The 25,800-nt window shown below is 50.6% G+C and overlaps 1 protein-coding gene across 1 annotated transcript in view; it reads left to right on the forward strand.

The window, feature by feature from the left end:
• The first annotated feature begins 3,056 nt into the window (after window positions 1–3,056).
• KIAA0513 overlaps window positions 3,057–25,800 on the forward strand; it is a 28,385-nt gene continuing 5,641 nt past the window's right edge. The window contains exons 1-11 of the mRNA XM_081336139.1: window positions 3,057–3,757; window positions 10,859–11,011; window positions 14,648–15,131; window positions 19,606–19,705; window positions 20,461–20,534; window positions 20,786–20,856; window positions 21,507–21,717; window positions 22,510–22,550; window positions 22,687–22,771; window positions 22,982–23,059; window positions 23,508–23,537. Of these exons, the coding sequence (XP_081192265.1) occupies window positions 14,785–15,131; window positions 19,606–19,705; window positions 20,461–20,534; window positions 20,786–20,856; window positions 21,507–21,717; window positions 22,510–22,550; window positions 22,687–22,771; window positions 22,982–23,059; window positions 23,508–23,537 (1,037 nt within the window). The 5' untranslated portion in view covers window positions 3,057–3,757; window positions 10,859–11,011; window positions 14,648–14,784. The remainder of the gene's footprint in view (window positions 3,758–10,858; window positions 11,012–14,647; window positions 15,132–19,605; window positions 19,706–20,460; window positions 20,535–20,785; window positions 20,857–21,506; window positions 21,718–22,509; window positions 22,551–22,686; window positions 22,772–22,981; window positions 23,060–23,507; window positions 23,538–25,800) is intronic.

Raw genomic sequence — 25,800 nt, forward strand, 5'->3', positions numbered from 1 at the left:
CTGAGCTAAATCCTTGGTGACAAATAACTGGCAGGAACTGCTGTTTTCCCCTCCTCTCTTTTGGGAGTTGTAGCCCACCCCACAATCCTTGTTAGGATAAAAAGCAGTTGCCTAAAGATTTTCCTTTCCATTCCATCCCCCTCTCGTTTCTGTCTTAGTTGGGACACGGTGTCCCGCAGGTAATGCTGTTCTGTAATCATGGATACTTCTCCGCCAGCTGTCCTGGATTATCCCCAACGTCAGCGCTTGGTACACCGTAGAGCTATTTTCCTGTTCGTTTCTCCCCCTCCTCCCCCCCTCCTGCTAAGGCAGAAGAAACTGCCCTCTGCTTGATTATCATATTAAGGTTCCTCTGCGGGATAACAGATAACAGCTCCCGTCTGTTAACAGCTAGAGTTGCTTGGCAGACAGAACTCTTCTGCTTGGCCACAAATTCAATCCAATCCCAAGCAAAGGCTGAGAGGGGGGCCGTGGGAGGATCGGGCACCCAGGAGCCCCTGGAGAGGGGCCAGAAGCTGGACTGGAGATGCAGCCCGGAGGAAAAGGAAAGAGGGCTGAAATTTGAGGACAAGGTGAGGTTTGGCGCCTTTACCCAAATACAGAAGAAACTGGCAGTGTCTCTCGGATATAGGAGGACCCCACCCCCACCTCGAGGACCCATCTAGGTTGGGGAAGGGTCCGTTAGTCCACTCTCAAGTAGGAGCCTCTTTGTCCAGGATGCTGGGGGCCAAAGTCTAAATCATTGGAAGGGCCACAGATTTTCTGCCCTAGAAGCTACTGTTCGGAAAGCCGGCTAAAAACGGGCGGAAGGGCCACCGGTAGTGCTTATGTCTTCCCTCTCGGGCATGACAGAGGGGGGAGGGGGGAGCCAGTTCCTGCAGTTGGGCCCAAACTGGATTCTCACGGTGTCAGGTTCTGTTTCTTTCCACAAACTGGTTGGGCAGGAAAATGTGGCAAACGCCTCCGGAGTCCACAATAACGGCCAGGAAACCCGGCAGTGGTCGATTCTTTTGCTGCGTTCCAGCAGAAGCCACAGAATTCCCACTATGGGCTGGGGAGGGTTTTCCCCCTCCTTCCGTCCCAGAAAGGGCGAGGGGGCAAGAGGGCTTTTAGCCACTTCCCTCCCTGGTAAATTCCCAGTTGGCTCTTTTTGCACCAGGGACCCCCAGCGAGGCCAGCAGGACGTGGAGCATTACGACCGATGCTCCCAAAGGGCTGGTGGCCAGCGGTGGTCATTCAAGCTGCCCCCATTCTGAATGGCCTGTCAAATCCTGGGCTGGCACTTGCAGGCCAAAAGGGGTCTTCCCCTTTTGCCCCATTTCCCAGCCGAGTTAAGTCACTTAAGCAACGCCCCGGCCAACCTTTTTTATTCTCGGGTATTTAAAGCCAGCTCTTAAAACTCCCATTGGAAAATTGCACCAGAATGCTGGTCTCTTGGAAAGGCCTGCAATGTGGGCGCTGTGCATGGAGGCATGGATAAAAGCAGCTCTGCTCCATTGTTTCTCCCAAAGCAGCTCTTTTGTGTTGCTTGACGGGGTGGGGGCTGTGCCTTCCCTGCTCTGCTTCTCAATTCTACGAAAAGGCTTTGCCATGGAGAAGGAAGGCTGCTCCAGCCTTCACAGGCCTGACTTGGCTTCCCTTTCTGGATTAGCTTATGAAATATATATTTTTAAAAATTTCAGGAGAGGGTTCATTATATACCCGTGAGGGAGAGGGAGAATGAATGAGTGAATGAGGCTGCTTGTATTTAGGCTGCGTTTGGGCTTTGATGGGTCTGTGTGGGGCCCCCCCTCTAAGCGCAGGCATTAAGCATGGCGGGCATGGTGGTGTTCTCAAATCAGCGAGCATTCCTCTGCTGGCGGCTGAATTTGCTGCCACTGCAACTGTTGGCCATGGACGCTGGCGGGGTCTGGCCTGCTGGGATTCCCCAAATCAGGGGGGCATCTGTGCCCCCCCTTGTAAAATACAGTTTGACCTTATGGATGTGGATGCAGTAAGGAACGGCCTGCCTGCTTGGCAGGAGGTAAACAGGAATGCCAATAGTCCCTTCCCTTCTTTTTCCTCCCTTCCCCTCCCCCCATGTGCATTTCTGACCTGTGGCCGCTGGCCTACATTTTACAGGAGCTCCCCAGTGGTTTTCCTCTCTGCCTCTCTGGCAGCTGCTGCACCGGAGGAGAGAGCTCCGGTTTTACAACTTGCTTTTCCAGTTTCAGATAAGGATAACAACAACAACAATAAAAACATTATGTGCATTTGCAACTTGCCGTTTCTCTGACTTCCGTTACTGCAGGGGTCTTCAAACTTGGCCCTTTTATGACTTGTGGACTTCAACTCCCAGAATTCCTCAGCCAGCTTTGCTGGCTGAGGAATCCTGGGAGTTGAAGTCCACAAGTCATAAAAGGGCCAGGTTTGAAGACCCCTGCGTTACTGCTTTACATTAAATCCATGTTTTTCGACCTTGGCAACTTTAAGAGGTCTGGACTTCAAGTCCCAGAATTCTTCGTATCCCTGCGTTTGCTTGAACCCCACAATTTTCTGGCTGTTTGGCAAGACCGCCAGGCAGGATTTAAAAGGGCCGTCCCAGGTTTCCACATTTCCAGCCTAGATTTAAAGCGGACTTTTACGCATTCTAGCTATTTTGTTTTTTTCTGGAGTCAGGTAGCACTTTTATATATATATAAAAAACTCCCCTTGCAGTTCCAACAGCCTGTCAACCTCCGGCCCGTCTTTCCCCGCCGTCCCATCCCTCGGTGACGTCCCAGCTTCTCAGCCTGGGAAGGGCATTCCCGAGCCACCCCGCCGCTCCCAGCAGCCGCGTTCCCACGGCCGGGGCGAGGAGAGGCTGGCCGGGCGCTGCCGGAGCTGAGCCCGCTTTTCTCCCGGCTGGCGGACGCTGCGGGGGGCGGGGCGGGGGGGCTCGTCTCCAGCAGCCCCCCCCCCAGATGTTGGCCGCCGCTGCGCGTCCGGCCGGCCCGGGCTTCCTCCGGCTCCTCCCCCCCGTCCGCCCCACGTGGCAGCTGCGGAGCTTCCCCCCCCCCGCCGGCTCCGCCTCTGCGCCCTGTTGGCTCCGCTGGCAGCAGCTGGAGGCGGCGGCGGCGGAGGTAGGAGCGGCGTGGGGCCGGAGCGCGGCGGGCAGGGCGCCCCTGGGCACGTGCAGAGCGCCTCGCCTGGCCCCGGGCGGGGAGGGTCCGTGCAGAGAGCCCCCTCCTGCCTCGGCTTCGCTGCCCTTCCGCGTCCCCCGGGCGGCTGCTTCCCAGCGGCTCAGCCTCGCGCCTCGCTCCTCGGGCTCCTGGGCACGGGCTGAGCGCTACAGCCGGCTGTGCGAGACCCGGGCACGCTCTGTGCCCGGCTGCCGGGCCTCGCAGGGTCCGAGCGCAGCTGGGGTGCGTGCGGCGCAGCTGGGCCGGCGCAGCCTCCCGGCAGGTGCCCCGGAAAGACGCCTGGCCCGCGGTCACCTTTCCCTCGGCTCCCGCAAGCCTTTATCAGCAGGGCTGTTTGGCTTGGCTGGCGGTGCAGTGAGGAGCGGGGCTGCAGCTTCCCTCCTCCCGGCCAAGATCCGGTCAGAGCTGTAATGGGTTCCCTTCTCTCCCCCCTCCCCTTTTCTTTCTTTCTTTCTTTTTTTGCTCTCCTAAAAAAAAGGCATCAAGCCTGCCAACTGATCGGAGTCAGTTTCCTGCTAAAGAATAGGAAAAGTTCGCGAGTCCTTTGCAACAAACCGTGGTTTGGTGGCTCGGCCTGGACAAGCAGCCAGCTCCAGGTGAGATGGGAGGTGAGGGAGGGAGGCATTTCCGGGGGTGTGGGGGTGTGGTGACGTTTGTCTTTTGCAACTTCTACAAAAGCAGGGCGGGTGGCATTTACTGGACAGCCTTGATTCAGAGCCAGGGTTGGCAGATCTACTATCTGAATTGAATAGAATATTGCTGGAAGGGACCTTGGAGGTCTTCTAGTCCAGCCCCCTGCTCATCTGGTGATTGGCTGGCTCAGCTCTCCATTTCCCCACTGATAATTCTAGCAAGCAGTCTGGATTGGTGCAAAACAGTGCAATAAAATATGGTTTAATTTCTGGTGAATATCTATGGAGCTTCCCGGTCATCCAGGTCATGTGCTTTTTCCAAAATGTGCTTTTTCCAAAGGCAGCTGGACTTTCTTCGTTTTGCTTTTCTTCCCTTGAAAAGGTCTCATTTCTCATCCAAGAAGCTTCTTTGCGTGGCAAGAATGGCAGGTGAAGGCAGTTTTTTCCCAATAGCCTCGGAAGACTTAGGAGGGGGGGCTACCAGGAGATTTACTAAGCAAGCGGAAGGTTCATACATCGGCATGCAAACTTTTAAAGCTTGGAAGGAGTTTTTGTTGGCAAGACCAGCTAGCTGAGTTGGCTCCTGCCTGTCAAGGGGATTTGTGAATGGTGGAGAGGTGACGAACAGATGCTTGGAATTTCTCTCTGGGCCTGCTTTGGTAGAGGTCCTACTCTGCAGGGCCGGTTGGCACATCTGGAGACTTTCCTCTAGGCCAGGGGTCTGCAACCTCGACAACTTTAAGACTTGTGCACTTCAGCTCCCACAATTCCTCAGCCAGCCGTGCTATGCCTGGGCTATTCTTCCTTTTCTCTGTAGATCTGCTTTTAACTTCTGCGGCGGCTCTTTGGTGCATTAGCCAGCGGTGCCCTCGTTTTCAGCCCTATTTTGAGAAAAGAGCTGCAAAGGTCAATCACACCCCCTCCCCCATATTTAAGGGGAAGAAGGTACAGGCCATTCTTTTGCTGGTTGACGGAATCTAATCTCTAGCCTGGGTCTTTTGACTTTAACTTGTGAAGACTTTCACAATCGCACGTGGCTGAGAGTTCCGCAGGTGACTCAGATCACACCTCTGCCAGATCTGCAGCCAAGGAGCACTTGAACCTGTGGCTGAGGCCTTGCAAAGAGGTCGCTGGTCTTCAGAAAGCCTGAAGCCTCCCTACTTGGCTGTGGTTTAAGGGGCAAAACCTGGCGTGCTTTTCCCCCCCCCAGTAATGAAGTGGGGTCACTTTCACTGAGATCAAATGAGACAATGGCTTCTATCCTCTGCTCGTTTCAAATGACTTTTCATTAACCTCCACCTCCTATTTGTAGAAGAGGGAAGTTGTAAAATACACAGTGCAGCATTTTTAGAAGCAAAGTCAACAAGCTGGATTCTTGCTTTACATTTGGCTTCCAGGAGATGAACACACAGCGAACGGGTGTATTTCAGATCTGAATCGGCTGGGTGTTTGTGCGTGGCACTAAATCCCCTCTGCAGGTTGAGCCCAGCTGAGAAAAAGGAGAGGGTGAAAAGGGTGATCTGCTCGGACGAGCTTTTGTGCGTTGCTGAGGGTTAAGCAAGACATGAAGGAAATGTTGATATTCTTCAAGAATGTCACATCTGCCCCAAATGAAACCATTTCCAAGTGATCTCAGGAAGGGCAGGCTCGTGGATACTCTTGTGCTCCACCGTCTTCACACCAGCAGGTTAGTACAGGTGGTCCTCAACTTACGACCAGAACTGAGCCCCAAATTTATGTTAAGTGAGACAGTTAAGTGAGTTTTGCCCCATTTTACGACCTTTCTTGCCACGGCTGTTAAGTGAATCACTCTGATTCCTAACTTAGGAACACGACTGTTAGGTGAATCTGCCTTCCCCGTGGACTTTGCTTGTCGGAAGGTCGCAAAAGGGGATCATGTGACCCCAGGACACCGCAGCCGTTGTAAGTATCAACCAGTTGCCCAGAGCCCGGATTTTGATCACGCGACCCTGGGGATGCTGCAGGGGTCGTAAGTGTGAAAAATGGCCATAAATCGTTTTTCAGTGCCGTTGTAACTTTGAACAGTCACTAAATGAACGATTGTTAGTTGAGGACTTCCCGTATAAATTGAACAATTCAATAAAATGAACTCATCCTCATTAATGAACATAATGAGTTAATTTTCAAAGCTGGTGAGGAAGAATTGCAGTTTGTTTGAGTTGGCCTGTGCCTGGGATGATTAAATGCATGGAACAGACACAGGTGAGAAGAACTGAATCCCTTTCAAAGCAAAACCCAGCTGCCTTTTAATGCTCGATGCCATGAACACAACGAGATAATATCTCTAATTTCAGGAAGTCCTCCAATCAGCAATAGACAAAGAACATGGTGTCATGGATTAGCAGAGCCTGATGCAAACCAGAAGGCCCTGAACAGCCCAGAGCATGAAGCCCTGATGTATGCGACCAGAAGCAAGGTTGCGCTATTTTAAAAATGAGTTACACAACTGCCAGATCTCTTGAATTTGCTAGAATTCGCTTTTCCGACTCTCAAAAGCCAGAAATTCAAAGCAGCATTTGCAGCGCGGATGGCCTGACGCTGGGTGCCAATACGGTACTTGCGTCATCCCCAACAAGACACCGGTGCCGGTGATGTCAGCGGCACTTCTTAATTAAAGCAGCCGCATCACACCTCCTGCTTTTCTTAGCTTTTCCCCCGTGAAATGCTTTTCCTGCACAGAACAAACGGCCCTTTCAAGAGAGCAGAAAGGGGGCAACACACGCGATGGGAACCCAGGAGCCTGTCCTGCTGCCTTCCGTGCTGTGGCTTGTTTCACCTTTTAACGCTGCCCTCGGGCGCCCCCTGTGCTGCCCCCCCAACCCGTTTTCTCCAAGCCTGCGCCAGCGCTCTTCCCCAGCAAAAAGGGAAAAAAACAAAGTGGTGGGCTGCAATTGTGTGTTGTGTAACCATTGGGTAATTCAGTTACCAGGCCAACATTTCCACCAGTGGCAGGGATGCTAGTCAACCCCCCCCCCCAAACACAACGTCTTTGCCCGTCCTTTTCTGAAATGGTGTGAGCACTGAAACCTCTCGGCCGTGGCTTTCTGTGGTGAAGAGGTCAAAGAAAAGCTCTTTAAAGCAGAGATTCCTCCACTGGCAGCGATACAGAATTAAGCCCTTTGGAAAGCTGTTGTCTTCTGCATCCTCATGCAGAGAAAGAGGAAAGGGGGGGGGTGTATTTCCCAGAAAAAGAACATTGGGCCATAAATTGGAAGGGCAGCAAACTCCAGCCAGTGTTGTGCAATTGCAAAGGTGTGTTAGCAAGCTTAGCCAGGTCAAAATGTTCCTGGCCTAGCACTGAGCAATGAGGCGCCTTGTCAAAGCTCTTTGATTGGTAGTAAGGATAGTCCTTGACTGAAGACTGTAATGGAGCCTGGAATCACGGTTGTAAGTCAAGCCAGCCATGCCGATCATTAAGCAAATCACCATGGGACTACGCTCAATTTTATACTCTTTTTTTTTTTTTGAGCAGTCGTCAAGTTCTTGGGAAAACTTGGCCAACGCCAAAATTCAACTTTAGGGCAGCTCAGCAAAACCACGGTAGTCTCACCTGCTGTATTTCCTCACCCCAGAGAGGCAAAGAGGGAACAATTCTATTGTCAACTGTTCATAGCTATCGAGGTGGTCATGCCTGAATGGAGATTGCAAAAGCCTTCGGTGAGCTGGCGAAAAAGTATTTAATGCTTGACAGCCTACCCTTGTGTGAGCCTCGCCTTCCTGGAGAAACTATGCGCTTTGCGGCTCACACCTGTCCAAGGAGCTCAGGCACCACAGGAATGCAGGATGGTCTTGCGTGACAAGTGTTACAAGGGATTCCGCTAAGAAGGAACCTTGATGGACAGGCGACTCACCTGTAGCCCAGTGGCTTTCACTCCGGAAGTGGCCCCCTGTAGCTTGAGCAAATGCTGCGTCATCAGCAAATAAAAAGTTAATCTTCAGTGTGCCAGAAGAGAGAATATTAAATAGGTGTCAACTTGCAGAACTGTAACAATATATTTTAGGAATAAAATGACAGGTGTGCATCAACGATAGCTCCTTCTCTGACCCTTGTATGTTGTATGTTGTATGTTAGGAGGTGAGATTTTCTGACTTCCCAGCGGAAGCTGTTCTCTCCCACTGGTCATCTTTTCTCGAGGCTAAATAGACTTGCTGCCGTCAGTCTGGCTTTGCAGACTTTGATCTCTAATTCCCACGTCTTCATTGCTATTTTCTGCACTTGCTCTGAATTGTTTAAAATGCAGTGCCCAGAGCTGAAAGTTAAATGAACTGCAATTTCCAGGAACTTCAATGTAGATGGCTAAGGATGTTGGGACTTGTAGTTGGCTTCGAGCTTCTCCAGAACTTAGAACTGCCTGGAATCGAATGAGGGACTTTCTGCAAGCAGAGGAGCAGTTTGGCATCTCCCTTGACTGCCTCTGGCAAAGAAGAACCTACCAGCCTTTGGGTCATTGGTTCCATCGGTCTCCTGACCTTCGGGTAGGATCTGCCTTCCCACCTGATCCTAGGCCAAGGATGGGCAACCATGGCCCCTTTACGACCTATGGACTTCAACTCCCAGAAATGCTGAGCCAGCCATGCATTTCTGGATGCTCTCTGCTTGCAGAAAGTCCTTTGTTCAATTCAGGCAGCTCTAAGTTCTGGAGAAGATTGAAGTCAACTACAAGTCCCAACAGCCTTGGCCATCTAGGTTGAGGTTGAGATCTAGACTGAGGTTCCTGGAAATGGCAGTTCATTTAACTTTCAGCTCTGGGCACTGCAAGCAGAATTCTGGGAGTTGAGGTCCACGGGTCATAAAGGGGCTGTATAGTTGCCCATCCCTGGCCTGGGGCCCTCCGTTCTGAAAGAAGAAGAAAAAAAACCCCATGCTTCCAAGCTGGAATCAACCCAAAATTCAGGCCTGCCCAAGACAGGATGAATACGGGCTGGCTTAGCTTTCACCAAGCCCGGCTGAGATGAAGTCAGAGCCCGACTGGCTGGCTGTTCATTTCCTGCCTCATTGTAAGTAATTATCTTTAACTGGCTTAGAAAGCTGGTGGAGCAACAGAAAGAATTGTTTCCTTCGCTTTCTTCCTCCCACCGCTGCTGTTTGGTTGATTTCCCAAAGGAAGCCCAAAAGTGATGAATGCAGATAGCAAAACATTGTCACCCGCTGTACATGGGCGCAATTGAGGCAGACTTGCTTCATTATTGGAGAAACGAGCAGCGGAGATAGCATCCTTACTCCGAGGACGCTTGCTAGCTTGCAGATTACCCCAAAATTCTGCCAACCATCCAGGAATCAGGTATCAAGGGGGGGGGAAAATGTCAAAGGTCTCCCCAAGAAAAGGGGTGAGGCCATGGTTAGCCAGCCTTACAGGTTTGCATTTATCAGGCGTTTCTGTCTTCAGGAATCGAGATGATGCTCTTTGAAGGGGAGAAGTGTACAGCCTGCAGCTACTAAAATGCACAACAGGACTGAAAGCATCTCGTCTGTTCCTAGAATATGCTTGGGTTAAGGGCTCGACAGGACACCACCCTCCCCGCCCCCAGTGCTGGAGGGTTCTTGCACAGCGAAGGGGTGGCAGGGTGGCAGCCATCGGCGCAGTCAGCCTCCTGTGGGGGTGGCCGTTTCAAGCTGTGCTGGAGACCACGAGTGGCCTGTCCACCTGGCTCCGCTTGCACAGACGCAAGGAACAAAATGTTGCTCATTTTCAGGTGCTGAAGTGGGAAGGAGGAGGCTGAGGCTTTGCCTGAATCGAATCTGCCAGTTCTGCCTAAAGCCAAATGGAATTCAAAGGGCTGCCAGCTGCCCCCGGCCTGCATCTGTCCCAGGCACCTATTTTAAATTCTGACTTTCTGTGGCAATCTGAGTATCTGATCAAGAGGCAAGCATTTTGTTTTGAGGCAAAGGCAAGATGTTCTGTGCTTTGAGGAATGCACTTGGGGACTGTTTTTTTTAGCATATTTGGGCTCTGTTGGGAGTAAGATTACAGAATACAAGAGTTGGAAGGGACCTTGGAGGTCTTCTAGTCCAACCCCCTGCTCAGGCAGGAAGCCCTACCATTTCAGACAAACGGTTGTCCAATCTTTTCTTAAAAACCTCCAGTGTTGGAGCACCCACAACTTCTGGATGCAAGCCGTTCCAATGATTAATTGTTCTCACTGTTAGGAAGTTTCTCCTTAGTCCCAGGTTGCTTCTCTCTTTGTCAGGCTTCCATCTGTTGCTCCTTGTCCTTCCCTCAGGTGCTTTGGAGAATGAATAGGTTGCCCCCCTCTTTGGCAGCCCCTCAAGTACTGGAAGGCTTCTATCGTGTCATCCGTGTCATCCGTAGTCCTTCTCTTCGTTAGGCTATACACTCCCAGTTCCCACAACTATTCATCATACACTTTAGTCTCCTAAACATCTTTGTTGCTCTTCTCTGCACTCTGTGTTTGTTTGTTTGTGTGTGTGCGTCTGTGCGTGCGCGTGCACAGTTAGTGTTCAGTCATATCTCACGAGGGCTCCACTTTAAGCTTCACAGCTGCTCTAGACCTGCAGAGTACATCAGATTGGAAGGGGAGGAAGTTTGTCGTGACCTTTGGGAGTGCAGACTCATCACCTGCCTGGGATGGAGAGGTGTCTGCAGCCAGGATCACCACAAGCCAAGATAGATGCTTGCTCGGCATCTTGCATGCCTCTGGGCTTACGGTTTTGAGGCTGAGGTTAAGCCCTTTTGTTTTGTCTGGGGCTGGTTAATCTTGCCGTGGGTCTTTCCACTGTAGTTCATCCAAGGTCAACCGTTGAGCGTAGCTTGTGGATGCCTTCAACTTCTACCACATTTGGCATTTCACACGGAAGAAGGAACCACTCTGCTAAGTCCTGATAAGATTTCCTTCTGCCTCCGGTCAGCTGGTTATCCCTCCCTCCCTCCCTTTCTCCCCCCCCTCTCTCTCTGTGTCTCTGTCTCTCTTTCCCTCTCTCTCCCTCTCCGCCCTCTCTCTCCCTCCTCCCCCCCTCTCTCAAATGTCACTGAGTGTGAGTCACAGGGATATTTTTCTCCCCCTTCTCTGACGTGGTTCCGGCAGGTTAACTGGGAGAGGAGGGACGTGTTTGTGTTTGGATCATCTGCACTTCGTTGTTTCTCTGGTGTGAAGTCCAGCTGTGCTGATTTCCTGCCTGCTTTCTATCCAGAGGTGCCCAAGCTGGCTGGCTTCAGATCTCCCCACTGGGGCTTGCGGGTAAGTCCAGCTCCTGCACGCCTCACCCTGAGGTCTGCTCCATTCTCGGACACCAGCGCTGTGGAGGTTGGGGCAGCTGACCCTACCTGGATCTCAGGTGAAGAGGTCTCCTACCTGACCCTTGGGGAGAGCCCCTTGGTGGCTTCTGAGCACTTCTCAGAGTCGAGGCGCTTTCTTTGGGGTCAAGAAGTCTCTCGGGAGCTCCTCGGGACCACCCTCCTGGGTCTTGAGGTCCCTTGTGCGAACCGACCCCGTCTTCACGTTTGCTCCATCCTGGGAGTTTCCCTGGCAGGGCTGGCTGGCTCTCGGGCTGTCCCAGAGGTTGGGGTGGTGGGTCGGGGCTGCGGCTTGGTGCGTCTCTGGGTCTCCCTCGGAGCCAGGCACGCGAGGCCGGCGATGCGCACCACACGGCAAGCAGCAGATGGAAATGAGCGCTGAGTCGCTCAGCAGGTTGTGTAGCAATCCTCCCCCTCGCCAGCCTTCTCTGGCCCAGAAGGAGTTTTCTTCTTGCTCTGAAGGCCAGCCCAGGAGCAGGTACGTCCTTCTCCCTCCACCTGGCGGAACGGGCTGGGAGGGCCAGGGGCAAACCGGGCGGTTGAGCCTTTGCTCTGTGCCAGGGGTCTGAAGGCTGAGTTGCGGGGAGGGGGAGACGGGGGGCGGGTTTGCTGTAATTATGGACCGTGGATTAAACAGAACAGGCTTTTCTTTACCGTTCTTGCCACGGTCTGTCTGTCGGATTCTTTGTGGGTTTGAAATCCAGCTTTACCAACTGAATAAAACAGGACATTTCCCGGAGGTGGGTTGGGGCTTCAAGAGATAAAAGGTGAGGATGCCTCCATGAAGATGTAGGATTTTTGTAAACTTTGGACCGAAGAATTTTTTCCTTCCTTCCTTCCTTCCTTCCTTCCTTCCTTCCTTCCTTCCTTCCTTCCTTCCTTCCTTCCTTCCTTCCTTCCTTCCTTCCTTCCTTCCTTCCTTCCTTCCTTCCTTCCTTCCTTCCTTCCTTCCTTCCTTCCCCTCCACTCCCCTCCCCTCCCCTCCCCTCCTTATTATCCTTAATTTCTTGCCAATGCTCGTTCTGTTGTTCCTTTGGGGCAAGGAGAGGGGAAGGCTGACTTTGGCTGTGTTCCCAACTCCCCACTTTCCTAGAACCTAAACTCTAGAATTGCAGGATCGATCCCCAGTCTGAACTGAATGCCGTTTCCAGACTTCCCAATCCACGGGCCACAGAATGGGGGGGGCATTTGCAAGGAGGACCTCTTAGGAGAGCTGCAGTCCTGAGATGCTTCATTTCTCCTGCCTGCCAAAGCTGTTAAATTCCTGTGTGCAGCTTTGCAGGCTCGGGGTGTGTGTGTGTGTGTGTGTGTGTGTGTGTGTGTGTGTGTGTGTGTGTATGGCTCATCCTCCTTCCTGTCAGGAGCAAAGAGCAGGTCAATTCAGCACAAACAGCTGGGGCTGCATCACCCTTCCCTTCTTGAAAGGGGATAATTATTTATGGCGAGGGCCAGTGTGAAGAAGGAGGAATTGCCGGGCTGCCGCAGAGAGGGCAGAGTCCAGCTGGGAAAATAATATAGGCTTTCAACTTGAGAAGTGAGCCCTTTCAGCTCCCCAAAGCAGCAAGCAGAACTGGAGGCTGGATGTGGGTGCCGGTGTCAGTGAGAGAACGGGGGTGGGGGGGGAGATCAGTGGCAAATCCATGAGTAGAAATGGACTCCTATCTCCTGTTTACAACACCCTCAGCCCTTCCAAGAAGGTTCTGCACCCTGTTGCACTATTCAGGTGACCCTGGGGACACAGATAAACCCACAAGGGGCCTCAATGACTCTCAGAGGGAGTACTAACGACCAGATGACTGCAAGGAATACAAATCCTTCCATTCCCCACCATTCAGTCAGAACCGAAGAAGCCTCTTGGATGAGAAGCAAAAAATCTTCAAGGAAAAATAAAGAAATTCCAGTTGCCTTGTATGGTTGACCCCACTCTTGCTTTTCCCAAAAATGTGGTTTTGTCAGGGGCCCTGGGGACCCTGAATGGAGATGGAACTGATCAAGTGACTGTATTCATTTAGACCCCCCCCTTCTCCATTGTTAGCACATAAAAATAGATTTTTGACAGGCACTGTTCTAGCCCCTATCTTGATTTTTTTGGGGGTGTCACCCCAGTTCTCTTGGGAAACCTTCCCTTGCAAACATCAGCCTGTCAGGACTCAGCCAGCTGGCTGTGGACAAAGTTGCTGGTTGCCTCCCTATTTGCCTGTGCCAGTCAGTTGGCACTGCCTGAATGGCATGACGCTCTGCTGTTCTCTGTCGGGTGGAGGGCACAGATGGGCTTGCAGGTTTTAACACCATAATCAGGCAAATTGCAGCCCTTGCTTAAGTGCGATAACGGCCTGTTTTTAAAAGTGCCATTGTGAGAAAGGAGGTGGGCCCAGCAGCCTTTTAAGTACAGGCTGTGGAGCAGCTTCAGTTGCAGCTGGTGGCTTCAAAGAGAGCTCTCGCTTTCTCTCTGCTTTGCCCCCGGCTCCCTTTCTAGCGTGGCTTCTTTTGCCCATGGTGCTGAGGTGGCTGCAGAGTCTCTTTACAGGGGCAAAATGTGGGGCAGTCCCAGATATTGGGGGCACGAGGTGACCGATGAAGAGATGAACGCGAGCAAAGAAAGATAAAGGAGAAGCTCAGGCCTGAGATGACCATTTAAACCTTGACCAAATGAAGTAAGATTGATCAGATGTTCCACAAGATTGAGCAAAGGGGAGATCCCACTGCAGAAAGACTTTGAGGAAGTCTTCTGACATTTAAAATGGTCTTTCCTTGGCAGCTTCTGATGGAACTCTGGGGTGGAACCCAACCTTAGGGAGTGGAGGGGTGTGTAGGCAGCTACATGGCCTGAAACTGCACTGCGTTTTGTTGTTCTTCAGATACTTAGTTGTGTCTGACTCTTCGTGACCTCATGGACTATGGCACCCCAGCCCCCCCCCTTCTCCATGGTCTCCTTGAACCTGTCCAAACTCGTGTCCACTGCGTCGATGACACCATCTAACCCTCTCCTCCTCTGCCATCCCCATCTCCCTTTGCCAATCTCAGGGTCCTCTGTTCTCATTTGACGGCCAAAGTATTTGAGTTTCACCTTCAATATCTGTCTTTCCAAAGGACGGTCAAGGTTGATTTCCTGCAGGATTAAGAGCTGCACTCTCTACCTTGGCCAACCCAGCTGTCTTCGAGGTCGATATTTCTATTCCCGTCTTTGGAGAGCTTCCCTTCTTTCCCATCCCATGGCTTTTATGGCTCCCAAAGGGAGGCTGCCAGAAATTCTCCAGGAGCTGTCCAGGGTGCTTCAAAGTTTCTGCAGCATCTCCTCATTTCAAGCTCCGTTTGATCCTCTCCCTCCTGCTGCAGTTGTTCAAACCACAAACTCGGGAGGGGCCCATTTCATCTTTGCCGTGACCCTTTGCAGTCTGCTCTGGAGGAGGATTTAGAAGGCACTTCTCTCTCCTCTGGAAGGAAAGGCAGTCGATCCCTTGTCTCTTCAGAGGAAGCGTCTTGGAAGCAGCAACATTGCGCTCTCTGCTCCCTTCTTCTCCCTCCCTAAAGGAGAATCCAGGCGAGGAGTCCATTAATTGCTCTGTGTTTTTTTTTCCAGGGGCCTTCAAGCATGCTGGGCCAAAGAGGATCCTTGGTCTAGAACATGGCTTGTTCCTGGTGGCCTCCAGCCTTGCTTGAAAAGGGAGTTTGAGACTGTCTGGATTCGGGTCTTCAGCCTACACCTTCACAACAACCATGGAGGTGGTGGATGTCCCGGTGGGAAACCTCATTGACTTCGACTCTGAACCATCCACCACGGACACCTCTGAATCGGTCCCCACTGGCCCCTCGACCACCAACGGCCACGTGGTGCTGGATCGCCGGGATGTGGGCCCTGCCACCGAGGAGAGCGATGCCACCGAGTCCGCCGACAGCGAGAACGACCCGACAGACTCGCCCACCCATCCCAGCTGGAACAACCACCGGCGCTCTTCCTCCGAGTCCTACTCCTCAAACCAGAGCACGGAGTCCGCTCGGGGGGAAGCCGTGGCCGAACACCGGGAGTTCATGAGCCAGTACGTGGAGAAGATCTTCACCGGTGGGTGAGTGTTGCTGGAGCACCCGCGGGACTCCGGAAAGGGGACGGAGGGCTGAGGGGACGCCTAACCTTGCAACTCCTCTCCTGTTGTGGATTCTTACACAGGTAGTCCTCGACGTACGACCACAATTGAGCCCAACATTTTGATAGCTGAGTGAGACAGTTGTTAAGTGAATTTTGCCCCATTTTATGACCTTTCTTGCACTAATCATTAAGTGGATCTTCACGGTCGTTAATTTAGTACCACGGTGGTTAAGTGAATCTGGCTTCCTCATTGAATTTGTTTGCCAGAAGGTTGCAAAAGGAGATTACCTGACCCCGGGACACGGCAACCATCATAAATATGAGCCAGTTGCCAAGTGCCTGAATTTTGATCACGTGACCTTGGGGATGCTGCAAAGGTCGTAAGTGCGGAAAACGGTCCTAAGTCTTTCAGTGCCGTTGTAACTTCGAACAGCCACTAAATGAGCTGTTGTAGGTTGAAGACTGCCTGTAATTGTGTTATGGGCAAACGAGGCGCCAGGCTCTGATTTCCTAGCTCAGTTTGTTCCGTTGTCAAATTGCTGGTCCTCTTGGGGGGCCCTGGCCTTGTAAACCACAGGCTCAGCTTCCCCCTTTGCCCCCCGGCCATCTGGACCTTCTCCCTCTGCTTGGATTCCAGGTTCTCCGTGCGGCATCCGTGCTCCTTTGTGTGCAGCTCTGTAACAACTCACATCGTTCGCTTCCTCTAAAGCGGGTGTGTCCCACCGTGGCAACTTTTAAGGCTCGGGGACTTCACTGGGAGGGCAGCTTTCCTCCTGCCAGACGGAGGTGCCGCTCGGTGTCTGACCACGTGTGGCCAGCCACGTGATGCCAGTGGCCAGATCTTTGTTTGATGACATCTGGGCAGGCAGGAGATTCGATGCCGCCTGACAAGCGAAGGGAGAGGCGAACATTTCTGTGGTTGTCTCGGGAAACGCCGGCAAAGGGGGCAGGATCTCCTTGCTGGAAGAGGAGCAGGAGGAGAAACCTGGCTTTTATTTTTAAATGAAGCATGCAGAGGAAAAGTACGTAAGCCAGGGGATTTTCAAAAGGCGGGAAAATGGCTGGCCTTGTTCATCTCCCGGGGGAGGCACAGGAGTTGGTCTCTCCAAGACCCATTTCCCACTCCCCCCAAATATCCCCCAGCCCTCTTTTCTCTTTCCCCTTGGGTATCGCAGGATCTCAGAGCCGCGTCCTACTTCTCTTAATTGAACTCCTAGTGCAGGAGCTCCTCAACAATGGTTCATTTAGTGACCATTTGAAGTTACAACGGTGCCGAGAAAAGTGAGTTGTGACTGTTTTTCACACAATCACATGATCAAAATTTGGAAGAAGAAGGGAGAAGGGCGGTATAAAAATTTAATTAAATAAATTAAATAAATAAATAAACTGACCCATATTTATGACGGTCGCAGCGTCCGGGGTGTGTGTGTGTGTGTGTGTGTGCCACCTTCTAACCAGCAAAGTCCATGGGGAAACCAGATTCACTAAACAACTTAACAACTGTGACTAACTTAACAACTGCAACGATTCACTGTGGCGTGAAAAGTCATAAAATGGGGGCATAATTCACTTAACAAACGTTTCATTTAGCCGTAAAAATAAACCCCCTGGGGCTCAGCTGTGATCGTAAGAGTAGCTGGAGTCCCAAAGGTGCTTTTTTGCTTCAAAAGGCAACTGGACTTTTTTTTTTCTTTTTCCTTGAGGGGAAAAAAAAGTCCATTTGTCTTGAAGCAAAAAAGCACCTTTGGGACAACTGTGATCCCAACGGCTGAGAATCTCCACAGACATTTAACTCCTCGTACTTCCTGCCTGACGATCTGGGAGCCAGTGGCAGGGCAGATATACACTGGTTTAGATGCCTTTGGCTCAGATATATATATATAAAACCCCACTGAATCTCAGCAAGCCTGCGGCATTCTGAGTCACCCGGATCTGAATTAATGTGATTGAAGCTGAGCGATGAGCTGGCTTTGCCTTCCTTGCTTCCTTGAAGCCCGGTTGGGTTCTGGATCTGGATCTATCCAGAATATTCTCTGTGCAACTTGGATGTCACCGCAAAGGGGGTTTGCCCTCCCTCTGCAGGAGCGGGTTGGGGGGTGGGGGAGCAAAGCTTTGAATGTGAATTGTTAAAGAATTGATTGAACCAGAAAGCCAGTAGCCCAAGGCAATATTCCTCCACTGCGCACCTTAACATCCTGTCTCCGTGGATAAGTCATTTAATTCCTGAATTTATTCCAAGCAACTGAACGGAAAGATCTGAGGTTTTAGCCAATTATTTTGGAAGCCAAACAGTTCCTGCAAGCCCGCTGGAACGGGGCTGTGCCTGGACGGAGAAGATTTCCGATTAGATTTTTTTGAGCCAACTAGATCCTTCTAAAGGACAACAGAAACAAACGAGGGTTTTCCGTACACCTTCTGTGGATATGAATCCATTCATTTTCATCTTTTCTGAGGTGGAAAGGCCAAGGCTTGGCAGATGCCAAGGTCCAGAGTTCCTTTGCTGGAGAGGAACCCCTTCAAAATTGCTTCTGGATAGCTCCTGCGCCTATTATTATTAAAATGAACCCTGGAAGTGTCAGTATCATGCCAAATTCAGGAAAAAGGCAAAGCCCCAGAGATGCTAATATTTCTGTAGTAATGGCACCCCTGCTATGGAACAGCCTTCTGCTGGAACAGTGTGTTTTTCTCAACCATGTCAATTTTAAGAGGGGTGCTGGCTGGGGAATTCTGGGAGTTGACGTCCACCCCTCTTAAAGTTGCCAAGATTGAAAAACACCGCTTTAGAAGCTCTTTTATTCACTGGTTGTGTTCCAGAATAGAGAGTTGTTCTGGAGGATATTTAATACTCCTATGCCTATGAGGCATGCTTACTGTTTGGCTCCATGGTCACTGAGTTAACTTATTTTTATATGCCACCTTACTATGGCTACGGGTATTTTAATTTTTTGGATTTATCGCATGTGCTGCAAGCTGCAGGGAACACTTGGAACTAAATCAGCGTATAATAAATAAAATTTATTTAAGACAGGAGCTCTCTTGGTATAGCTGAGTTTTGTTTTTGTTTTTTAAGCTCGTGGAATTGCGGCTGAGGATAAGTAACCACAGCCAACTTCCTATCTGGGGTTGGTGTCTGCTTATTTACCTTGGCAGATGACACGACCCGGAGTTGTGCAACTTTGCCTTTGCCGAGAGTCAATAGAAAAGGGCAGATCTTGTGCTTTCTGAGGACAGAGGTCTACCTGAAGGCACCGTATGTTTTAAGGAAAGGATGAATGAAACTTTGCAGGCCTTCAAAACTTGGGATGTAACCATACTGGGAGAGGATCTTTTGCAGAGAAACCTTCGTTGTTGGACTGTGGGAATTCCCTCTGCTTCAAAAGCCTAAATAAAACTCATCGACAAGCCCCCTCCCTTCTGTCAGTTGGCCTGGGGCTTCATGCCAGGGGTGGTTGATATATTAATTTTTTTTTATTTTTTTTATTTTAATTCCATTTATATCCCGCCATTCTCCGAAGACTCAGGGCAGCTTACAAGCTTAGCAGTAGCCTTCATTCTATGTCTATGCCTGCTTATTAGGGCTTTCGCCCCCCCCCAAGCGGCATTATTACCAAGTCAGCTTAATTGCCCCCAACAATCTGGGTCCTCATTTTACCTACCTGGGAAGGATGGAAGGCTGAGTCAACCTTGAGCCTGGTGGGACTCGAACCTGCACTAATTGCAGGCAGCTGGTGTTACTTAAGGAGGCATCAGCCCACTGCTCCACCAAGGCTCTTTTAATATCAGACCCCCCAGCTTCTCCCCTGCCCATCCTACTCTCTCCCTCCCTCCCCATCATTTAGCTATTGTATGTTGCATTATAGTTTTGCAGTACTCTATTTATACAATTTTATCTTTTTAGTATTGTAAGCCACCCAAAGTTACCCTGTGGTAAGATGGGTGGCCAATAAATTTGATAAATAGATTAAATCAATAAATTCCATCCCCATGGAGATTAGAACTGGCCCCCAGTTGGACACACTTTCTCAAGGCCCTGAAGACCCGGTTTTGCTGGGCCTGGGATACCCAGAGTGGGATGGAGCCCATCAAGTGACTTATTTGATTGTCCCTGGGGGAGGGGGTTGTATTGTTGTTTATTATTTGTGCATTCAAGTTTTATTTTTGTAAGCCACCCAGAGTTATGGAGGGTGAGTGGGCAGCCATATAAATTTAGAAAGAAAGAAAGAAAGAAAGAAAGAAAGAAAGAAAGAAAGAAAGAAAGAAAGAAAGAAAGAAAGAAAGAAAGAAAGAGAGAAAGAGAGAAAGAGAGAGAGAAAGAAAAAGTTATGGTAGAGAGGCATAGATGGGCAGGCAGGAGGGAAGAAGGCGCTGGGCTGCAGTTTAGAAGTAGATATTTCTATTTATAGGCGTGCAAGATGTGATTGTGATTTTGTGTGTGTCTGTGTGTGTGATTTCAGAGAGGAGTTTGACCAAGAGGAGCAAGCCAGATTTGGGGAGCTGTGCAGCGGCGAGAACACAAAAGGCAGGGAATGGTTCGCCAGATACGTCAGCGTCCAGGTAAGGAAGCATTTAGGATCAAACAGCTTTGCTAAATCTGGAATCCCGTCGATCTCCGGGAATGCGCCGGCAGTTCCAGCCTGCTTCAGAGCTGCTTTTAAGATTGTTAAGAATCCCTCTGAACCTCCATGGAAAAGTACACTCTACCTTCTTGGTATACCTTGATTAACAACCACTTGGGGGAAAATAGGTTTTCCCACCTCTGACAGGAGGGCGATTTGCACCATTGCATCTGTCTGACTTCCTTCTTCAACTTCTTCTAACTCAACTTACAATAGGGAGCAGAAAGTTTGTCATTAAGTGGTGCAGTTGTTAAGTGAGACCTCATGATCACGATTTGTGACCTTCCCTGCCAGCTTCCCCACTCAGTTTGCTTCTGGGAAGCCAGCTGTGAAGGACACAAACGGCGATCAGATAGCCGTGGGAGGCCTCAACCATCCTAAACGTGTCACGGTTGCCAAACACTTGAATCACAATTGTGTGAGCGCAGGGGAGCTACGGCGGTCATAAATTTGAGGACCAGTCAGAAGTCACCTCTTTTCAATTTTTTTCTCACTTCAAACCTTTGCTAAATGAACAGCCATTAAGCAAGGACTGTGTGGTTTAGGAAGGTACAAGCAAAAGCACGCATCACAGCTGCGCAGGGGGGCCAGAAAGACGCCAGAAAGATGGCAGAAGCTATCCAAGTGGTCTCAGGCCGCTTCCCAGAAGCAGAAGTCACTCCCTAACTCTGCCTGTTGTCCGCTCCTTCGCAGCGCTGCAATTCCAAGTGTGTCTCGGAGAAGACTTTCTACCGCCTGGTGCAGTCCTTTGCCGTGGTGCTCTTTGAGTGAGTAGACCGTGTGTGTGTGTGTGTGTAAGGGTTGCCAATTGCTTGGAAACCAGGCCTGGCCCAGGCTGTCCTGCGGGGCTCCTGGTGGGCAGGCCAGGGGTCCTGTTGGAGTGGGGTTTCTCTCTGGCCCCCAGCCTTGCCTAAACTCTCAACACTTGGCAGTCCTGAGCTGGGACCGTCTTCGTTGTCCTTCCCCCCCCACACACACACCCACACCTTTTCACCAACTTTTCTCTTTGGCTCTGTAGATGCTACCAGATGGATGACTTCAGCCCTGCTAAGAACCTGATGACTATGTGCTTCACTTACTACTACATTGGTAAGGGCCGCAAAAGCCAAATCCAGAGGTGGCTTGTCTCCAGCAGGAGCTGTGCGTGGGTCTTCCAAGAAGCATTTTTTATTTCTTTAAAAAACGGAATCTTTCCCGCCTCTCTTTATTTCTAGACTGTCATGTGGACTAGTAACTTAGCTTGTTTGGTCTATGGAGAGTCTCGGTCATCCGGGTCATGGTTGTCCCATAGGTGCTTCTTCAGGAGGCAACTGGACTTTTTTCTCTTTGAAGACGTTTTGCTTCTCATCCAAGAAGCTTCTTCAGCTCTGACTGGATGGTGGAGAAGGGAAGGATTTATACTCCTTGCAGACAGCCGGTCCTTTGCCTCCCTTTGGCTTGTTTTAAAAAGAAAAGAAGTGGGTCTCTTTAGGGTGGGGGTCTTCAAACGTGGCCCTTTTATGACTTGTGGACTTCCAGAATTCCTCAGCCAGGCTGAGGAATTCTGGGAGTTGAAGTCCACAAGTCATAAAAGGGCCAGGTTTGAAGACCCCTGCTTTAGGGGATTGGAGATGGGTTACTCCCTATTTTGACTGTGGAATTCTGGGAGTTGAAGTCCACATATCTTAAAGGCGCCATGTTTGAGAAACACTGGATTAAACTCTTTTTCTTTCCCCCTTGGCGTTCTTGTCTTTGTACAGGCAAGCCCCAGACTCTCCCCCCAGAGTGCAAAGAGAAGGCCGCGGGAAGCATCGATTCCTACCTGAAGTCCGCCAACAGCTGGCTGGCCGAGAAGAAGGACATCGCGGAACGGCTGCTGAAAAACACCTCGGCCAAGACGGAGAACATGAAGGGGTTTTTCGGGAGCTTTGAAAGCAAGCTGAGGGGTCCCGGCGGGGCCACGAAGAGCGAGTGAGTCCCCGTCTCTTGTCTTCCGTGGCTGGGGGGAGAGAGAAGATTTAGGGCAGACCCCAAAGGATGCCCCCGCTTTGTAAATGGTGTGTGTGTGTGGGCTTTCTGGAAGGATAGAAATGGATTCTTTATTGGCCAGGTTGGACAGACGAAGAATTTCTCTCCATTGCAGAAGTTCTCAGTCTTCCTACAAGCAACAAGTAATAAATCATGATCATAATCAACATAAAAATACATTCATCATAAATCATAAGATGGAACACTCAGGGATAGTCATAGGATACTAGATAAAAAAACGACCTAAATCATACTAGGATACTAAATAAAACAATATCAATCATAAGGTACAAGCAACAAAGCTATAGTCACAAGAAGATCAAGAGATACGTAATAGAAAAGACGAGGAGAATAATCGTAATGCAGCCTTACTAGCTAGTTCGACAGTGTTGTAGGAATTAGTTGTTTAGCAGAGTGACGGCATTGGGGAAAAACTCTCCTCGTCTCTGGTAGTTCTGCGTGAATGGGGTCGTCTCAGAGATTCCCAAAGGCGGGGATAAAATTGGGGGGGTGGGGGTGGAACTGGCAGGAAAGTGGATTTTGGCTGAGGGTCAGTGACACACCGCAGTGCTGGATGCTGCTTGGCTGCAGCACCGACTGCGTGGAAGCCGTTGATGGTGGCCCTTGGTGCGATTGAAGCCGAGGATGGGAGGCCCTCAATCCAGGCTGCGCGGGCTGGCAGGGGGACGGTTACCCCCTCTGCTGGGCTGAATCCTGCCTCTGCTCTTCTTCCAGGGATGGCGAAGAGAGGCCCAGGGACAGAATGCAGAAATCAGGTCAGCAGGCCCACCCAGAATGTTGGGGCTCCTTGCTGGAAGCTCCAGATCGCTCAAGCAGGGCAGTGGAGGCGGAGGGGAGGGGTCTGCCTCCTCTAAAGCCCCCCCCCCGCTCTGAATGTCCCTCTCTGTGCAGTTTCCCTGTACAGTCCTGAGGAGGAGGAAGAAAGAAACGGGGAGAAGATCTACCTGTACATGCACCTCAAGCAGCAGCCCATCTGGTAAGGGACAGAGGTGGTGACCTTCTCAATCTCCACGGAAGGACGGCCGTGGTCCTCGGAGCAGCTCATCCCGGGGCCCTTCCAGCCACCCTGAACCCGGCTGTGGTTGGCACTGCCCTCCATGCTCCAGCTTCCTTTTATTTATTAAATGTGTATGTCGCCCATCTCGCCATCCAAAGCGACTCCAGTGTCTTCATCCCGGTTTTGCAGGCACACCCTGAGGTTCTGGAACGCGGCTTTCTTCGACGCCGTCCACTGTGAGAGGCGGAAACGGTCTCCCACCACCAGGTAGGCAGCCCTGGGGTCCCCCTCTGGCTCTGGAGGGGAGGAAAGGTTGGCTGGAGAGAAGGTTGGCCCTCTTTCCCTGGCCCTTCGTGCCTCCCCCCCCCTCGTCAAGATGGCTCCTTCTGTTCGTTTGAGGGCGAGCTGCTCTCGGATGCTCCTCTTCGGATTAGGAAGCGTTTGGTCGTCATGGAGCAGGCTCCCCTCTCCGCCAATGCTCAAAAGAAGGGGGAGATTGGTGGGAAGGGCCTTCACCCTTGTAGGGTCTTGTGGGAGGGTTGAAAAAACTAATTCTCTCTCTTTCTCTCTCTCTCTCTCTCTCTCTCTTTCTCTCAACGTCTGTAATCCTGTTCTTCTTTTTTCCTTGCTTCCTCTCCTCCATCCTTTCCTCTCTTCCATCCGTCCTTCTTGCATGCCATGTGACTTCTCTTGGCCCTTCCTGCTGCCACTCCAGAGGGGACCCTGGGGAGGAAGAGGAAAAGAGGTGTGTCTGCCCACCTTTACTTTCTTCCCTTTCCTTTTTCCCCCCTTTCCCCCTAAATGGTTACGCCAGTCCAAACGTTTGCCTCCTGCCAGCGAGGAGGAGAAATCCTGCTGCCGGCCACAGCTAGATGACAGGGGCTGGTTCGTTTATGGAATCCCTTTCTGCCGGAATGTGCTTTTCTGTGGCCTGATGGGGCTGCCTGTTTATCCCAGTGGGCAGCCCTCTCCCTAGGACCGAGCTCAGAGGACCGAGCCTGTCCTGCGGGCCTCTCAAAGGGACATCTCCGGCCTCGTGACTTGCTTTTGAAAACTGCAGTGCAAAAGAAATAGGAATAAAAGGAAGGGAAATTTGCAAGCTAATCCGGCGGGCAGCAAGGCCTTCCTTAAACTACCTTTGGATTGTTTTTTAAACATAGGAACCCATCTCCGTTTCCCTGCCAGAGCTGGTGGACCACAGTTTGTTTAAAAAAGATATCGGCTGAGTTGTGTTCATAGTCCTGCGAATTTGCATTCAACAGTTCCATCCCCATAAGACGCCGTAGTTTAGGAATCATGTTCAGGTTAATTCGTTTTTGCCATTTTTGTGTCTCGGCAGTGGGTAAGTTCTGGGAAAGTGGCTGCGGCTTTGAGTCTGTAAGAAGTTCTAAAGTTCCAGGGTTTTGTTTTCGTTTCCCCTTCTCTTCCTTCCTTTGGTGACCGCCGTCTGGCTGGCATATTCTGTCTCCCTCCCCTTCCATTCCTCTGTTAACTGTCTGGACTTTAAACATCTCCTCTTCTGAGTAAGTTCTCTTTTGCCCCGATGGTGATACTGTGCATTCCCCCCCTTGCTGGTCTTTTACCCTGCCTGCACCTAAGGCTGGCTTGCTCGTCTTCCTAGAGCGGGTGATGGTGAACCTAGGATGTGGGTGGACCACCATGCCACTCTTGGTGACACATCAAGCCTCTGGACCCCTCTGGAAGTCGTGGAAGAGGGACCTGCTCTTGGGCAACTCTGGGGTCTCCAAAAAACATGTGAATGTTCTCAACACAATTTTCGGAACCCCCGGAGACCCTGTGAGAACAGAGCACTCTTGTGTGATCTCCAGAGGATCTGGAGAGGAGGTCTGGAGAGACCTCGTTTGTCCGTGTATATGTGTGTGCATGTGTGTAAAACACACCAGCAGAGTCTGAATTTTTACCTGCAGAATGCAAAAGGTCCTTGGTTTGTTTTTTTCATTGCACGCCCTCCTGTTGCACAGATCGGGACCAGGAGGCTATACCAAGATCAGAAGCCTTGAAGTGTCGAGGTCCTCTCTCTTCTGGTCTTCTTCTGGCCAAAGCAGGAGAAATTGCCCACAGCCTCACTCTCTAGCAAAGCTCCCTTCTCTGTAAGACCAGCATAGACCGGCTCATCTCCCAGGAAGGGGGCGTGCAAAAAGCTTTTTAATTTCAAATCATTCCAAGCTTGAAAAATGGCTCACAAGATGGTTGCATTTAAAGTTGAGTCTGGCGAACTTAAAACACTTGTTTTGAACTCGCAACCACTGCTTCCTGTCCCAGATGGGGCATTCTGGACTTGAAATGTTTGGTGAACAGTGAATAAGGTTAAAGGTCACAATTCCCTCAGTTTGTGCGCAAGGATTGGAAATGATTCAAGAGAAAAGATTCCTTTCTTTGTCCTGATTTCTTTAACGGTCAAGCACCGTAAATGAAATGACATGAAAAATCCTGTATCCTGCAGGCAACCACTGAGAACCACATCCACAAATCTCCTGCTATGATATTCTGATCCCAACCTTCCCCCCCCCTCCAAACTGTGATTCCATTTTCAGTGTCAAAGAACCAATTTCCCCATTCATTTTGCATCCCTTTATTTCTTTCAGCAGCTTTTCCTCCACCGCCTTCTTCCTTATAATTTCCCTTTTTAAAATGCCTCTTGACGTTGTCGGACGTTAGCAGGGAAGTTATAGGCACCGAAAATCCAATCTAACAGCAACCAAAATTAAGTTAGATTCCTTCTTTCTGGACTTGATTTGACCTTTGGAATTCAGTGCTTTTAAAAATCCTAACAGCGGATAAAGGCAACGTGGGAATTAAAGAGCTAGGTAAATTAATATACCGTCGTAGCGGAAATATACTGCTAGGGGTGTCAGCATAATATGTTAGCGATGCATTCTACAGTGGAGGATATAGAAAGGGAAATGGAGAAGTTAGCTGACCTTGTTACGAACTCCTTAAATGTCTGAGTCTGCGGGATATTGGAACAGAAGGTATATTGGTTTGAA

The sequence above is a fragment of the Vipera berus genome, assembly GCF_964194415.1.
Source record: "Vipera berus genome assembly, chromosome: 10".
NCBI classification, from domain to species: Eukaryota; Metazoa; Chordata; class Lepidosauria; order Squamata; family Viperidae; genus Vipera; species Vipera berus.